The sequence below is a fragment of the Equus asinus genome, chromosome 3, assembly GCF_041296235.1.
Source record: "Equus asinus isolate D_3611 breed Donkey chromosome 3, EquAss-T2T_v2, whole genome shotgun sequence".
NCBI lineage: Eukaryota > Metazoa > Chordata > Mammalia > Perissodactyla > Equidae > Equus > Equus asinus.
The window spans coordinates 150,376,932-150,394,696 of NC_091792.1; the positions used below are offsets into that span (position 1 = coordinate 150,376,932).

The 17,765-nt window shown below is 40.7% G+C and overlaps 1 protein-coding gene across 4 annotated transcripts in view; it reads right to left on the reverse strand.

The window, feature by feature from the left end:
- Positions 1-5,826: 5,826 nt before the first annotated feature.
- C1QTNF7 (C1q and TNF related 7) overlaps positions 5,827-17,765 on the reverse strand; it is a 101,700-nt gene continuing 89,761 nt past the window's right edge. For all 4 annotated transcript variants that reach the window (XM_070506213.1, XM_014851817.3, XM_014851820.3 and 1 more), the window contains exons 2-3: positions 14,861-15,106; positions 5,827-9,049 (exon numbers count right to left, since the gene is read on the reverse strand). In XM_070506213.1, coding sequence (XP_070362314.1) covers positions 8,418-9,049; positions 14,861-15,098 — 870 coding nt within the window. In that variant the 5' untranslated portion in view covers positions 15,099-15,106 and the 3' untranslated portion in view covers positions 5,827-8,417. The remainder of the gene's footprint in view (positions 9,050-14,860; positions 15,107-17,765) is intronic.

Sequence of the window (17,765 nt, forward strand, 5' to 3'; positions counted from 1 at the left end):
AACAGTTTGTTTGTAGTAAGAGGGAATTGAGATGAAGGCATAGTTTCCTGCTGCTTCTTCCAGGACAGGGTACTGTTCAGCTAAGAGTTCTCAGAAGGGAACAAATACCTCACATGAAATGGTGGCCAGCCATATGATGATGTCTGTAAAAAAAAAGATCTGTTGGAAAACGTTTGTTGGCAAACAGGTAGATTGTAGGGACTGAGTAGACCTGTCCCCATGACCAGACTGTACAGAAGTTCTCAGCTGGGAGCAGTTTTGGTCCAGGGGACATTTGGCCCTATCTGGAGGTGCTGTTGATTGTCGTGAGTGGAGGGGAGGTGGTGCTGACACCTACTGAGTAGACGTCAGTAGTGCTGGGACACATCCTACGAAGCAAAGCACAGACCCACACAACAAAGAATAATCTGGCCCCAAATGTCCATATGGCTGAGGTTGAGAAACTCTGGTGTAAAGCAAAAAGCAAAGGAGTGTCAATCTGTCTCTTACACACCCTGGTACAGCGTTTAAACAGTCCCCATGACACATTTTATGGGTTTTTTTTTTCTTCAAATTTTCTTCTCCAGAGGACTCTTCAGTTACCCAATGTATTTGGCACATCTTAGACTTGATCTATAAACCACATTTAGGGGCACAGGAGGCCTGTGGAAAGTGTGGTCCTGCTTTTTCTTGGCTTCTGTTAGGATTAATCCTGACAAGAACATGTGTGTGTGTGTGTGTGTGTGTGTGTGTGTGTTTACTATAGGAGCTGTCTTATGAGGAAAACTGAGAAGAATTCAGATTGCCTGATTTTTCTAAGCATGGTGATTTAGTGATGATACTAGAAGATTGACTGGGTTCTCCTTGGCAGAACTAAACCAGACCCATAGCCCTGGCACCTGTCCTTTAGGGAGAGGCTTTGTTCCTTGTGCAGAGAAGGGACTTTGATGCAGTTTTGACTCCTTAGGGTTTGCAAAGCCACCTGGTCTAGCCACACTGAATCTTTTGATCGTGCATGAGCCGGTCCTGATGGTGACTGGCTTAGCATTCAGCTAAAGTAGGAGGGAAATGATGTTTACCAGCATTAGAGGAAGAGGATTGAGAAATGGGTCTTTCCCCTACAGTGCACTGGGCTGTCTGTGAAACCATGTCTTGAGGAAGTGGTCTTGAGAGGCAGGGGAATGCAGGTATAGGTGTGCTGGACAAAGCATGGACATTGGCGGCAGGGAGGCAGGAGTTCGAATCCTACGTTTGTTAAGGCTTGACTGTGGGCAAACTGTTCAATGGCTCTGAGCCTCAGTTTTCTCATCTCTAATGGGATAAGAGAGACATTTAACTCCTGATGAGCTGGAAAGTTATTTGGCTGGAATCTTGAATCCCTACTGCCTACCGGCTGCCTGAGGCTGTTGCAAGTTTAGGAGGGAGACTTACAGAGGGGACACTGGAAAAAAACCTTCTATTTGTTACTGCAAGGCCTTGGTCGCAAACTCCTGCGGAATTTTCTTGTAAGTGAAACTGGACCATTCTGAGACCTGAGGGCTCCTTGTGCATAAATTACAGGCCGCCCTATGCAGCCCTGGAAGGTGTTCCTTCTGTACTTCTCAGGATGGGGCACCAGTTTTATTGCACCAGCTGCACGTAGTTTTAGAGAGAGTCTAGAGAGGGAACGGACTGAAGAGGGGGCTCTATGCTGTTTAATTTCCACTTACCCCTACCCCCTGCTGGCTGCCCCTCCGTTTTCTGTCCTTCTCTGAACTGCTCTTTGCCTGGGAAGCCCACCTCTGTGCCCTGCCTCACCCGGACTCCCTTGGTCCCTGGAGTCATCGGGTTTGACCAGGAGGTACAGAGAGGTACAGAGTAGGAGGTACAGAGAGAAGACTGGAGGAAATAAGGAGAGCGTGGTCAGAGAATCTATTGTCCCTGCTTCTGCATGGTTCTGGTGGTGGCCGGGCTCTTCTCCAGGCATGGCTCCTGGTGGATGGTCCCTCTTCCAAGCCTCCAGCTCCCCACTGCGCTCAGCAACCACTATTCCTCCCTCTCCCCTTCAGGTCTTAGAGTAGTGAGGGGTTCCTGCTGTTGCTGCTCCTTGGATATCTCAACACCCCTACTTGGTTCTTTTAACCCCACTTGCACCTCTGAATGCAGTTCTTCCTTCAACTCTGTATAGTGAAATTCTTTTGAGTGAGCCCTGCTGCTTCCTGCTTTGACTCTGGCCCATTGCCAAGAGAGTAGAACCCATACAGACCTTGGTATGTGGCCCCAACTGTGACCTCTTCCCTTGCCATACTTATGCAACATCCTAGCACTTCTGATATGTCCATACCAATGCTCCTTCTGGAGTTGGGGGGGATGGGAGAGGCACTGCTTTTTCTGAGGATACAATAAGGTACATACTAAAAGGACCCAGCATGGTGCCATTACTACTGGTGCTGGCACTAAGGAGGCACAGATTAAGTGAATGGTGGCTGCTGGTATCATTTGCACTGGTTGATGATCTCTCAAGAAACAAGAAATAAAACATGAGGACAGCAATGTAGTTGATGGCTTAGGATTGCTTTTCAATGCCCATTTCAAGGCTGTTGTTATGTTGTCTGAGGGATGAATTGGATTTACTGGCCCTTTTTTGATTCTGCAAAGGCATCAATCTCTAAGGATGCTTTTTCCCCTCTTTTTATAATTATCAAAGATAATTCCATAGATTGTTACATTTTCGTGGGTATTGATGTCAAAAATCAGAAGGCTGGAGGGAAGAAGATCAGTTGAGAAGAATACATTCTTTCATTAAAAGTGTTGATTGGGAGCTAGCACAATGCAGCCTGTAGCATGAGATCATCAAAGATGCTAGCTTCATATAGTACAAAACATTTAGTCAAGTCTGACCAAATATTATCAAAAATTAGGTTATCTCAGAGAAAAACCATTCAAACAACATGATTATTTTGCATCATGGAGACAAAATAAATGTGGTTTTGATTTTATATGGAAAGAACCTACAGAGATCACCTATTGCTTTTGACTGCCCATCAACCAAGCTTTCTTTTTTCAGGCCTGGCACCTTTATCCTCCTTTGGGAAATGACTTCTTACTCACCCTCAGTTCATGTGATTTAGGTGGGGCTGATACTGTCTCTAGCTTTAAGGGTGGACATGTGATGTAGGCATGGCTAATGGGAACACCACACCTCCTTGGCCAATCATTGATTGAGGGTTAGGCTCATGAGTCAAGCAGGACCACTCAGAGCCAAAAGGCTGTCATCCCTAGGTCTTTTGCTGGGACTATTGAGAAAGAGAAAGAGAAATATATGTATTTTTTCCTGTGGAGGCTGAAAAATGCAAAGCTGGAGCTCTTGGTGGCTATCTTTGCCACAAAGGCAAGAATGCACACTGGGAAGAGCTGATCTGTGAGATGGGGAGATATAACATACTGGTGATAAAGAATGCATACTGAGATCTGGCTCTATAATTTTATGTTATTTCAGTGAGTTTCATTTTTCTTGAGCCAGCTTGAGTTTGATTCTAGCAGTTATAATCTAAAGAGTCTTGACTGATGTACAGGATGGTCATATGGTCTTTTTGTTGTTATCTCTCTCTCTCTCTCCACATGTAAAAATTGTGGGTGAAAAGAAGTTGTCACTGATGAATTCATCACATTCTTTATTGAGTACCTATTAAAATGGGCGTTATATTCAGTCCTGGAATATAAAGATGAATAGGATAGATACACAAATGGAGAAATACATGAGCAGAACAACAATGAAACTATTGTGAAGCATGTGAATTAAGAACCCAGGATGATGATTAAGAGAATAGACTCTGATGCCAGATTGTCTGGGTCTACTGTGCCTGTAATTATTGACTTAACACATTTATTAACCTCTCTGTCTCTCAGTTTCCTCTTCTGAAAATGGGCAGAATAATTGTTGTGAGGACCAAATGAGATAATACACACAAAGCAGTTGAACCAGTGCTCAGTAAGTGTTCACGACTGCTACCATGACTATGCACTAGTTCCCAGATGGTAAGGAAGACACGTGGGGTCATCTATGATTCCCCTGGGGCATAGGGGAAGAGGAAAATTAGAGAAAAGCTAGTAACTTTTGAGCTGAGTCTTGAAAGATGAGCTAGCCAGGCAGACAAGGTCAGCAATGGCTTTATGAGCAACTGAGAACAGCGTGTGCAAACTTCTCAGGCATGTAACAGCAAGGCATCCTAGAACTGGATGTTGGTAGGTATCTTGGAATTGCTTGGATTATAGGTTGCATATGGCGACTTTTTGAGATGTGACTATAAAAGAAAGCAGAGGCTAGATCTCAAGGGGCTTAATGTGACTTGCTAAAGGGTGTTTGCATTAATATTAGATAAGATAACACCTTTTGCAAGTGATCGAATATCCACATCAAAAGGGCTTAAATAAAAATGGCATTTAACGGCTACCATAACTGAAAAGTCCAAAGCAAGAGCTGCCTATAAGCATGTCTATCTAGCTCAGGGTTCAAAGGATGTCTCCAAGACCTATTTTTCTCCCTTAATCTCTGTTTCTCTATTTCATTTGCTTGTTGCTCCATTCTCAAATGGTATTCTGCTTTGTGATGGTGAGATGGCCATTAGAGGCTCACAGGCTTGAGTCCAATGGGACAAAATGAGATTCTCTTCTAGAGAAATCCCAGCAAAGTCTCATTGACTCTGCTTGAGTTACATAAACCAATTATTTTGGTGAGTGGAATGCAATGGTCTGATTGATCAGGCCCAAGATTTATAAACTGCGAGAGTCACTTCCACTCAGAAACTCAATGACTTAGTGTGTAAAAGAGAGAGGTCTTTCAGAAGGAAGTTGGGTATGAATACCAGAAAAGAGATATGCAATGCATTCCAGATAGCAAAAACCCAAAGAAGTTCAAAACACCCTTTATATTGTAAGGATTGGAGGGCCACTGCTTGGCTTGAAGCTGTGGAGTGAAATGACCACATTTCTACTTTAGAAAGATAGATCCAACTCAGTGTGGAGAACGGGTTGGAAGGTTGTGGCTGGAGGAAAGAGTCAGTTAAAGTTTTTTTAACTCTTCCAGAGAAGTGATGATGAGTATAGGAGTGGAACCTTGGCATTAGGAATGGAAAGGTGCAATGACTCAGAGACGTACATGGAGGGGCTACAACCATAAGAGTTCAAGAAAAGTTCAGTGAGGAAGGGAAGGAAGACATCTAGAATGTACCTTAAGTTTTGGCTTTGGTAACAGAGTGGGTAGTGATGCCATTTACTGAAAGTGGAGCTACAGGAGGTGAGAGAGAGGAAGGCATAAAACAACAAGTAGCTAACATCTAAAATGTATTTATGTCCCTGATCTTTTTCACAGAGTGGCACAGAAAAAGCATATTCAGAGCTTATGGAATCTTTTTTTCACCACAAACAACATCACTCACAATGATGAATGAGCTGGGAGTGCCCTTTTGCATGCACAGGTGAAATGAAACACACGTGTTCTCTAAGTGTGTGACACAGGTACACGCAAGGTCACGCACACACAGTTTTGTATTAACCTCAGTCTCTGTTTTTATTTGTTTTTTTTTGTGTGTGTGTCCTTTTCTTCATACTTGTTTCTTACTAATGTGTTCTTTCTGTATTTTGTCTATCTTTGTAAGTGGTTTTAAATCCTTCTGGAACAAGATGGTATACAGTCAGTAAATATTTCTTAATACATATTCATTACAAGTCAGCCCTTCCAAAGAATGACTGGAATGAGACTTACAATCTTTTAAACCAAAATCGTTCTTCTACTTCCTTTACACAGATATCCACCATGGTGCATAAATTGTGTCTGTTATTTTCTTTTAGGAATAAAAGACACCTGCATTTGCTTAAGAGTTTATCATTTTAATACCAAAATAGCTTTTCCTTTCCCACTTTAGTTCTCTGATCCTCATCTCCATCCCACCACTTATTTCAAATTAAAATTCATCTCCGGACCTAGAACCAGCTAAGGAAACTTCTGTTTAAAAAGGCTGCTCAAAATAGGCTTTGTAATGAAAGAAACATTTGAAAGATAAGTAAGTAAACAATGTCCAAAAAAGAAAGAGAATACATTAATGGATGATGATCAGAAGAAAATTTAAATTATATGACAATCTTGTGGGTCATGACCATCTGCAATAACTTCTCCATTTCCAGTTTCTCCAGCAAATCCTACTGTCTTCAAAGGGCCCATATTTTGATGTTCCTCAGGTTGGCTTCTTCTGTTGGCTGTTTATTAAGCTTCATAGCCTGGAATTCCAGGTTCAGCTGTTATCTAGAGGCAGGTGACTATCTCAAACCACCTTTGGTTTCTCTTCTTTATTTCATCTTCATTGCCCTTGGTCTCACAGACCTACATCTCGACTCAGAATGAGAGCAACAAGAGGACAAAGCATGGCAGGCAGAGAAAGATGATGGAAGCAAGATAGTCTGCAAGATGGGAGAAGCAAGCATTGCCTTACACAGAGCTGCTTGATTATTGTGAATTTCACCTCTGATCATGGCAGCACCCAGCTCAGCAAGACACAGGGGCTCCACACCTTCCTATGAATAAAGTTCCTAATACCCAGGCTGGTATTTGAGGCTCTTCTAAATATGGCCCATGGATTCCTTTTCTGGGTCTCCGTTCTCACCTTCATGCTTTGTCCTCATTATTACCTCCGTCTGAAGTGCCCTTTCCCCGACTCGGGCCTCTTCAAGTCCCATTTATCGCTTAAGGCCCAGGAGGCAGAGAAGACTTCCCTAGCTCTCCTCTCTCATCTCCTAATTTGGGCATAAGCATTTCCACATCAGCATTCCTTTCACAGCATTTTGTCTCTATCTGCACTTTAACACTTAGCATATTTTAGCATGCTCATTTCCAGAATTATAGGTATTTTGTGTGTGTGTGTATGCATGTCATTTCCTTTCTTGTATCCTTAGAAATTTGATGGCAGAGGCTATGCCATATTCATCTTAGTGTTCACCCACCTTCACAGAATCCAGTATAGTGATTCACACATAGGAGGCCTTAAGAAATATTTCTTAAGTGAATGAGCAGAGAGAGGAATGCATGAAAAGGAGGATTAGAAGATACCAAAGTGAGAGAATCAGGGAATACTATTACTATTAGCCAAGGGAGGGGCAGACAAAAGAATTATGGATGAGATTACCTGAGGAATTACAGTTCAGGGGGAGCAAGATGCTGACACTAAGAGAAGTGGGACAAAGAGAAGGGTGAGTCTTGGAGGGACAGCTCTTTGCTCAGGCATTTGGGCTGTCTCCCTTCTCCTCCTGTTCATTCCTCCTATCAGCTCACTTGTAAATCAGTAGACTTATGCTTTGCTTTATTTTGACTAAATACGTAGGAAATCCGTGAGACACAATGTCTTGATACAATGTAAAGCAGTGTTCCTATTTGTGAGAAAACTAAGAGGACGAATATCTGTCCTGGGAAACTATCATGATAAAGGATTTAGGAGAATAAGCTACTGGCTGGTCTCAGCAACTTGTTTCTCTCCATTGCCAACACCCATCCCAGGCCTCCTCTATCTCTCAGCTTTTCCCCCCTTCCTGATGGCAAATACAGATGGTGTTTTGAGGATGGGATGGGGAAAATGCAGCTGGCGAATTCCTTGTTTCCTTTGCATCTTTCCCAGCTACTTAGACACACACACTTTAGCATGCCTAGTGTTCCCCCCTGTGTAAAACCTTCACTGGCCCCTACCCCCAGGAATAGCAGGTCCTATGTACCTCCAGCATTGAGTCAATCTTTTTGCCATGGCGCTTATCATACTGCATTGTGGTATATGCTCATCACACACTAGCCTGTGTGAAAGTAGGGATTTTGTCTTAACTCATTAAATCTGACCCAGCATCATAGTGTCTGGTTCATACAGGCTCAGTAAAGAGTTGTTGAGTGAATATATACAAGTATGAAGGAATGAATAATAAAACATTAAAAAATATCACTTCACTCTAGCTTGCTCGAAATTACTCAGCATCTCTTACCTTTGGTTTTTGGCTTACTACAGCCTTTTGAGAATTATCAAAGACTTTGTCTGGGACTTTATGATTCTCTTAAATAACGAGAAAAAATGTAATTTTTTGAAGATTTAATGAGACAATATCATTGCCAGCTGGTTTTACCACTCAGGGAATTTAATAGGAAATTTGTTAACATTGTCTTTAATTTGTTAAATATTTATGAACATCGCATTGAATAGAATTCATATCTGGGGTTATTGTTTTATATAATTCATTTTGATGTGGTTTCAACTATTTGGTGGTTCATCTTGTTTTAATAGATTCTGCTAGAACTGTTTGTAAATGCTCTGGAATCTGAGTGGGAATCTCTTTGGATCTCACTTCTGCTTATTCTAAATTCCAGGGCCCCAGATTAAATCAAAGTGTCTGCCTCAAGGATCTTGAAACATTCAGGTCAACAGTCCTGATCACAGCTCATCGTCTTCTGATATGGAATCTAGATAATCTGTGTCAACGTACAGAAGAAATCCAGAGAACAAGCTGTCTGCCCAACCTGGGTCTGAGAAGAGGCCGTTCTGGTCAGTGAAGAAGATCTCCAGCCAGACCTCGTCTTCTGGCTGTAGATAGATGACTGTGGACCCCGAAGCCACATCATGGTTCCCTGTGTTGGCGTCGAAGGTCTTTATCCGGTACTGCCCATTATGTACCAACCCAATTGCCAGATGCTTATTTGCCAATGTGATATCATAAGAAAAGTAATAGATCCCTGGGAAAGCACAGATGAACTTCCCTGTTGCAGGGTTGTAGTGCTCTCCCTCATTGAAGAGGACCTTGTTAAAGATAATTGGTAGCCTTTCTTCTGGGTAGCTGGTTGTGATGCCAACAGAAAAGGCAGATTTGAGCACGATGCTTCCACATTTACAAACTCCAGGCATCCCTGGGTCCCCTTGCTCTCCTCTGTCTCCCTTTGGTCCAGGAGGCCCAACTGGACCTATTTCTCCTTTTTCTCCCTCTGGTCCCATGGGACCTTTCTTCCCAGTCTCTCCTTGGTCCCCTTTCTCTCCAGCAAGGCCCAGTGGTCCAGTCTTACCTCTCAAACCTTTAAAAAGAGTTTATAGTTTGATTAATAGTTCCTCTAAATAGAGTCACAAACAGCATGCCCACATAGTCTAAGCACACCCTAAATTTGTCTTTTCAGTCAACTTTCAACAGTATACTACTAAATAATGAATTTTTTAAAAAAAATCACTGATGCACTATAATGGAAATAGAAAATTTTCGTCAGAATTTCAGGAAACTTTTTCTGTATGTAAGATGTCATTCAATCCTGACTAATTTCAAATAATTAACTGTCATTTTGAGGATGGATCATCTACCACTAAATTACTCACATACAGACGCTCATCACTATAGGAGGAAGTCAATGATGATACTGTTTCCCAGAATGGGGTCATGAGTGCAGACAGATCCAGACAAATCCTTAGAGGCTATGTAGTCTCATTCCACATTGTACTTCCATTAGTATTAATAATAAAAGAATTAATCAAAATTAGATTAGCTCATATTTATTGAACATTTGTTATGTATCAGGGACATTGCTTTATTTACATGCTTTATCTTCTTTAAGTCTTGCAACAAGTTTACGAACTAGAAATTATTATTACTTCCATTGTAGATAAGGAAACTGAGCCATGGAGAAGTTAGTTTGCTTAAGGAAAGAGAGCTGGCGAGTGATGGAGCTAGGATCTGAACTTATGCTTGCCTGATTCTGGAGCCTGAAATCTCCCAGGGCAGTGGCTAAAGTGTAAATGGTAAATGCACCTGGCACATAGTGAGGGCTTGATATGCTACAATAACCAAATGACAGTGACTGCCACTACTGTGCAGTGGCTCGTTTTTGGAGGAGAATACCGAGTCCTGGACAGGTGAAGAAACTTGCTTCTGTAGCAAGGCTAGGACTGGAATCCAAGTCTTAACCTAATGATGCCTCCTCTTCATCAAAATGCCTCTTACCTTTGGGGCTGGATCAAGAATCCTAAATTCTGTTTGGCTCTGCAGCTAAATGGTTGTATCATTTTAGCCAAGTCTCTTAATTTCTCTGGGTCTCCTTACACAGAGAAAAGACATAATAGCTGTGAAAGGATTTCAACAAATTCAGAATCACCATAAAGAAATATTTTCCATTTGTCTAAATCATTGTATCTACAGATCAACCATAGGCTAAATGCAGAGAAATTGTGATTATGGGTCGAAAGTGATAAGCAACATCCATGTAATGTTTAAACCATAGATGTGATAACAATGACCTAATAACATTAAAAATGTCATTCAATTTTAGGGCTGAATCCATTCCATAAATAGTGCTTGCATAATGATACTTCCTAAAAAAGTATCCAAATTATTGATAATTTGTAACGCACTTTTTGTAGTCACGGAAAATGTATTTCGGATATATTGTGCACTTTCACTCTTAACTACGTATTTGTTCTCAAGATTTTTTTATCAAGCTAAGCCTTTTTGTCTTGATAGTGCTTTAATATAATTTACTTGAATATTACACACACATCAATGTATCAGTTTGATCATTTTTTCAGTTGTTTGGCAAATTTAGCAATGAAGTGCCCTGGATAATGTAAATTTGAGGAGAATTTAAGCTTTACCCTTAAAACGTCAAGTATTTTGTTTTAATAATTTTTGAAAGAGGTAGTTTAACGAGTTATGAGGCACAGAAGATGCTAATGATGAATGCAACCCTTTTTTGGTGACGAGGATCAGCGTTATTACTGATCACAGGACCGTCCTCTAGCTTTAGATGGCTCTTGTTAAATTGAAATTCTGCTGGTCCCAGCCAGAATACACTCTGGTATTTATTTCTTGAAATAAGGCCACAATAGTCTGATCTTTCAATGTTTGTTTCTTTTTGGTGAAAATGGAGTAGGAATACTATTTTACTGTTCGCTTAACTTTTTAATCAAGGACTACAACTTCTAAACTGTTATTTTATCTTCAATAGGAGCTTAACTTTTGCTGTCTTCACCAGTGACCTTTGATGCATCAATAAAAAAGACATTTTGGCATCAGTAACAATTTTGACCATTAAAATTCACTATGTACTCAAATCCTCCTGCCTCTATGACTTTGTGTAAGTCACTTCTTGTCTGTGTTTCAAATGCTCCATTTGTAGTATGAAGAAGTTGGATTTAAATCCACTCCCAACCTAGTAGGAAAAGCAGTAAACAGCGACTCAGCAGACCAGGGATAAAATCCTAGTTCAGCGATGGTTTAGTTAGGTGAATCTGAAGGAGCTTCATCTCTGACTTTAGTTTCCCAGTCCCTGAACTGGAGGTGTTGGAATAGATTGCTTGAGGTCTCATCCTCTTGAGAATTCTTTGAGACAAAACTATAAATACTGAGATGCAAGTTCACAATGCTAGTCATGAAAAGATCTTTATAATCTCAAGATTTGGATTTTCTATAGTTATTGAATATTCCGAACTGCTGGGAGTTAGATAATCAGGGACTAGCTGTAATAATTTACAGTAATTCTTCCTGTTTGCATGAAAGATTTACCCCCATGTTAAGGAACAATTAGTGAAGAATGGAAAGAAGGGAAAATCATTCTCCCTCTCCCTATTCAGCCAGACGTATGCTTGGGTAGAGAAGAGAATTATGGAGTAAGAGTTAGGCTATGCTTAGATGCTGATGCTTGGAGAGAAGGAATTTTTTCTTAGTTCTCCATGAAATAGGCTTAGAAAGATTTCTTCTTCAATGCCTTTTCTTTCTTCTATCCATCCATCCATCCATCCGTCCATCCATCCATCCATCCATCTATCCATCCATGGATTTATGGGTATGAACACGTATGCATAAATCTAAAGCATCTAATATTGATTGACCATCCACTGTATGCCAGGCACTGTGTTAAGGGCTGGGTGGAACATGGACACGAATGACACCTGCCCCACCCTCAAGTTAGCTGTTTTACTTATAACATTGTGATCTGCAAATATGAGTCATAACTAAGTTTATGAATAGTGAAAGCTATATAATAACCTAGAGCGCGTGATCTGTTTCATGAGGTGCTTCTAGCGTTTCTTGAAGATATTTGTATGGATGTGCATTAAGATTAAATTAAATGTTAATAAATTGCCACAACAGTAATTGCTATAGACCAGTGAGGGAGACAGATATTTTTACTAAAAAATTTACAATCCAGTATAATAAACTCTGTATTTGTAATTTAGGGTAGGGAAGTTGGACGAAAAATATACTCGATTTTGCCTGCACTTGGTTGGAGTGGATGTAGTGCGCATGAGAAGACATTTGTGGTGTCACTAAGGTGGAAACAGGGAACAGAAGCTCCCAGCCATCGTGTGTCCAGTTCCAGCCCCATTAAAAGCTTATCCTCAAAGCCCCAGGACTCTGTTCTTAATGTTTGTAAATGAAGTGCGCTCCTCTTCATTGATCACAAAGGCATTCTTACTTTTCTTAACTGTTATATATCCTTACACGTGTATATGTATAAACTGGATTGAAATAATCTTAGTTTGGGAAAGTCATTTTATTTTTGAATCTCAATTTTTCCGCTTGTAACATTATTATTATTGCTGATTATAATTATTGCTAAGAGGGTTATGGTGGATATGAACTACTAAATGTAAAATTCCTGACACAAAGTAGGTTCTTAATAAGTGGTTATTATTATTACGATGATGATGACATTATAATTATATATTTCCCTATTAGTTCTCCACACCCAAATGCTTGCTTATCAAGGCAAGGGCAATGTCTTATTCATGTTCGCATTCTCTGTGTCTAAAACAGTTTTCTCAACCACGGGCAATTTTGCACTGTCCACCAAGAGAGAGTTGGCAATGTCTGGAGGCATTTTTGGTTGTCACAATTGGTGGGGGTGCCACTAGCGTCTAGTGGGATGCTACTAAATGTCCTACAGTGCACAGGAGGGCCATCCCACAGTGCACAAAAAGCTTGTTGAATGAATACTGCATGGGTAGACAGAAGAATGAATGGATTGATGAATACGGGGAATATATCTGGCCTTATATATGGTTAAATTTGTAGCAATTATGAACATTTGATTTAATCTCAATGCATATCCACATCTTTTTTTTTTTGGTGAGAAAGATTGTCCCTGAGCTAACATCTGTGCTAATCTTCCTCTATTTTGCATGTGGGATGCCACCACAGCATGGCTCGAGAGGCAATGTGTAGGTCCACGTCTGGGATTGGAACCTGTGAACCCTGGGCCGCTGAAGTGGAGCGCGTGAACTTAACCTCTACACCACCAGGCTGGCCTCCCTACCCATATCTTTAGGTAGCACTGGAACTACCTTAGTTATGAGTCATTGTTTTCAGGTTACAATGTAATAAGAAATAATAGCTAATATTTACTGAATGCTTACCACATGGCAGTTATTCTATTGAGTGTTTTACATGTATTATTGTCCTTAATCTTCACAATCACACTTTTAACAAATGAGGAAACTGAGCCTCAAAGAGGCTATTTGCCCAAGGATACTGAGTAATTGAAGGAACCAAGATTTGAGCCTGAGTCTGACTCTGATGCATGTTTGTGTAACCACTAAATTATTGCTTCTGGACACAGTAAACTGAAAGGGCCAGTAACATCTAACTATAGTGCTGGTGTCATTACAGGACTTCAAGGATATTTATGATCATAACACAGCAGTAAGTTGTGTTCACTGGTGTTACCATATAGAAGCCTTTGAAAGATAAGATTTGGGCTCCAAATTAAAGGTTCTTTACCTGACGTTGAACGTTTACCTAAAGATTCTTTATATAATGTTGAACAGCGTTCATAGATTGATAGCTACTGATATGCCAAATATTTTCTGCACGACAGACTCAGAAATAAATTATTATCCAATAATTTGAATATATATTATGATACTGTTTCACATAACATCAGTAAAGCAGGAGCAATAACTAGATAAAGACATATTTCTAAGATCACATAACATCAGTAAAGCAGGAGCAATAACTAGATAAAGACATATTTCTAAGATCCATTGATTTTTTTCTTCCCATCCTTTGTGCCAACTTTTACACTCAGAAACTTGTTTTCAAAGATTGATTCCAAATCCCTTCCTCTTTTAGTGTTAACACAGCCTCTCTAGAATTTCAATTGAGTTTACTCTGAAGGATTGCAGAATCTGGCAAGCTTCCTGGGCCAATTTATTTGTGGGAAAAAAAGTGAAAATTACTGAAGGATTGGGGAACAATTGCGTTGCTGTGAAGAGCTGTAAGAAATCTACTCTTGAGTTGCCACAGGACAGGTGGGAAAGAGATGAGCTAGGAAAGGTTGACTTTACAGTACTGTAGTAATTTCATCTGTGGAAAATAAAATCTATAAGCTCTTTATGTATCTTTGCTCAGGATATTAGTGCAGAGCAGGATGGCACTTACGCTTTTGGCTCCTAATTTCTGCCTCTACTTCATTTGTCCATCTCCCCTCCTGTCCATCTGTCTGTCTGTCCGTCCATGCCCTAGCACATCCAGCCATCTCCTGAAGCTGGAAGACCCCAGTGGGCCTGGGCAGCAGATGCTTGGATTCAGCACTGCCCATCACAAGCAGTGCACGTCCACGTTCAGTAATTCATTGAACCATGCTATTGTTCTGTGTCCTCATCCATATCACGTGACACTGTCCACCTGAGAGAGTTGCCATTACAGTGAAATAAGAAGGCAGATAAAGAATTCAGAGCAGATTCTGAAGCATAGTAAGGGTGGCAATAAATGGTTATGATCGATGAAGGTGAAGCAGAGAAGGGATTTAAGGAGTAATTCTCATTAGAAAAAGCAAAAAAGAAAGGGAGTTTTCAGGTAGGGGCGAAAGAGGGGTGTTTTATGGAACTTCATAGTTCATTACCTGCAGCCCCCTTTTCACCTTTCTCTCCTTTCCTGCCGTCTCTACCATCTCGTCCCGGAAGGCCGATCCGACCATGGGGCCCGGGAGAACCGTTTGCTCCAGGGGGGCCTGGAGGTCCAGGTAAGCCAGGAATGCTACAGATATATCTTGGGGAGTAGCTGTCTCCTTTGAATTGACTACCCCGAGGTTGTCCACTTGCACAAATGGCAAAACTTGTAACATAGAGCAAGACAAACATCTTTGGCTCTGGAAGAGAAACACACGGACATAAATGCACCCTTTCAGGTGGGGGCTTTGGCATAATGGAACACAAGAATGGGCATTTGCAATAATTCACTCCAGTGCTCACCCTTCCATGCATGTATAAAAACCCTGTTTATGCTCATAATTCCATTGGAAACTATTAACACATCATTGATAGAGCGTTCTCAGTGTCCCACACAAAAGTTGGTGGAGATGAAGGGTTGATTAAAAAAATTTCAAAATAAATCCCTTTATTACATTTTTTTCCTGCAGGAATCAATGACGGACTTTGAAAACAAAATTTTCTTTTTGCCAAAGAATGCGTTTTTTTGTAGAAAATTAGTGATCAAATGATAAGATAAACATCATGTTATTCTCACCTCTTGGAGATAATTACTCTCTACATTTTGATATATACATCCTTCTGGCCTTTTTCTCTACGCTATGGAGAAAAGTGATATCATATCATTCCTGCACTTCTTTAACTTTTTTCACTTAACAATATAGCATGAACATCTTCCCACGTCAAAAATTATTCGTAACATTAAAAAAATAGTTGCATTTGTCTCTATTATCCTTTGTGTACACAATTCCCCGATAGACACATTTGTTTCCAGTTTTTTGCCAATATAAGCATCGTGCTAGACATCCTTATATTTAATCTTTGCATGCATCCATCGTCATTTTCTCAGAATTTATGGGCTTTTTAAAGGATGAGAAAGGAAGTGCCATTTTCAGGAAAACCATGTTTTTCACTTGATAATCATGTGTAATGCCAATTAGTGTTAATTGGAGTACTGTGCATGTCCTGAGGGGTGGTGGTCTTAAACTTTAATTTAAAATCTGCAGGATATAATGCTGTGGTGTCCCATTAAGCTGTTAGCACTGGGGCTCAATTAAAGGGCTGAGTGAAATTAAACTGTGCATGGTGCCAGGTGCTCCGAGTGAAGCAGACAACAGGTCTCTTCATCTAACAGGACTTGGGTTTTCTCTCCACAAAGCCTGGCAGCTGAGAATGATGGATAATTTATTAGCATGGCATTTGGCGTGTAAGCTGAGGGATGGGCAATGTAGGCTGGGGATACCTTATTTTCTAGGCTAAATTGTCCTTAGGATTAGCAGTTTCTTGTATGGGAGAAGGTATACACATGGTTCTGGGGTGGTGTAAATGAGTAGTTTTTGGAGAGTTGGACCTATGCTTTAAGAAGAAATCTGCACAATGCTTAATGTTATATGCCTGGCATATACTCACCCAAAGGAAATAATCATAAAATGCGAGAAAAGCAATCAGATGGAGTTCCTTTGTTTTTTTTTTTTTTTGACAATCACAATAGAAAACTAACCAGGCACACTGTACCACTTTTACGGTACCCATGGGGAAATTGCAACATCTTGGAATTAGATGCAGAAATTTGCCAGAGCACAGGAATGACGAACTGAGAAAAACACAGCATGCACTTGTGCTTTGAAATAAGTCTGATTCCTAGAAATCTTGTTGGTAAAAAACTGAAGCAACTTATCCAAATCTGGGCTCTACGTCTTTGACCAAATCTTCATGTTACCAGTGCCCCTCATCCCCCCTAAAAAAATCAAGGAGATCGTTTTTGCCATGCTCTATCTGCTTGACTTGTAATGCAACACAAGCTCAATGTTACTGATCCTATTGCTCAACGGGGATTAAGGCCCTGTCTGAAAAGCCCACCAGATCTGACAAAGATATCAGCCTTTCCAAAGCACCTCAGATGAAAGGAAATGGGAAGCACATTCCATCCATCCCCCCGCCACAGTTAAATAAGATGTCGTGATTAAATTGCTGGTTGTTCTCCCTGATTAGAGGAGGCTTTGAGAAGGGATTTGAAAGAGGAGACCATGTTCACAGAAGACACTCATAAGAAGACTTTTAACTAGACATGGGATGAGATGCAGGAGCTGGTTCTAGGAGGGGCTTGAAATTATCTGGAGACAAGGAGCTTAGGGCAGTGACGTCTCAGACACCGTGATGGAGATGCTGGAAACACAAACATGCCAATAGTCGGGGATCAGTCCATGAAGGAGTGTGTGCTAAGGATCCAGGTCATGGTGGATAAAGGAAGCAGAAATTTTAAAGATTTTCTTGAAAGAAAGGATATTAATATTTTCACAAGTCAGGCAAAAAGGTGCTCAAAGAAGGAATAAATTAAAGCAACTGAAACAGATGCATTCACTGAACAAATCATTTGCATTTCATTGACAAAGGCATAAGGATATCGTTTGTACAGTGGTCTAAATGCTGGAAGTATCCCCAGGTAGAATTTTCTGAAGGGCATTCAGAATGATTTTCCACTAACGACCCTCATCAGAATTGAGGAACAATATGTTGTGGTTGCTGATGCACAATGATGGCATGGTAGTGAGTGCCCAAGCAAGTCTTGGGACTCAGTTTATCAGAATGATAAGAGAGTGTGGATTATAATGGGAAACTACTGTGGCATCTCCCTGTAGCGGTTCTCCATTTCACTTAAAAATCAAAAGCCTCGTGCTGCAGGGTCTACAAGGCCCTATTGATTGGGCACCCACCCTCCTTACTTCCTTGACTTCATCTTTCACTACTCTCCTTCCTACTTTCTCAGCCCTGGTCACACTGGGTTTCTTGTTGTTCCTCAAAGACACTAGGAATGCTCTG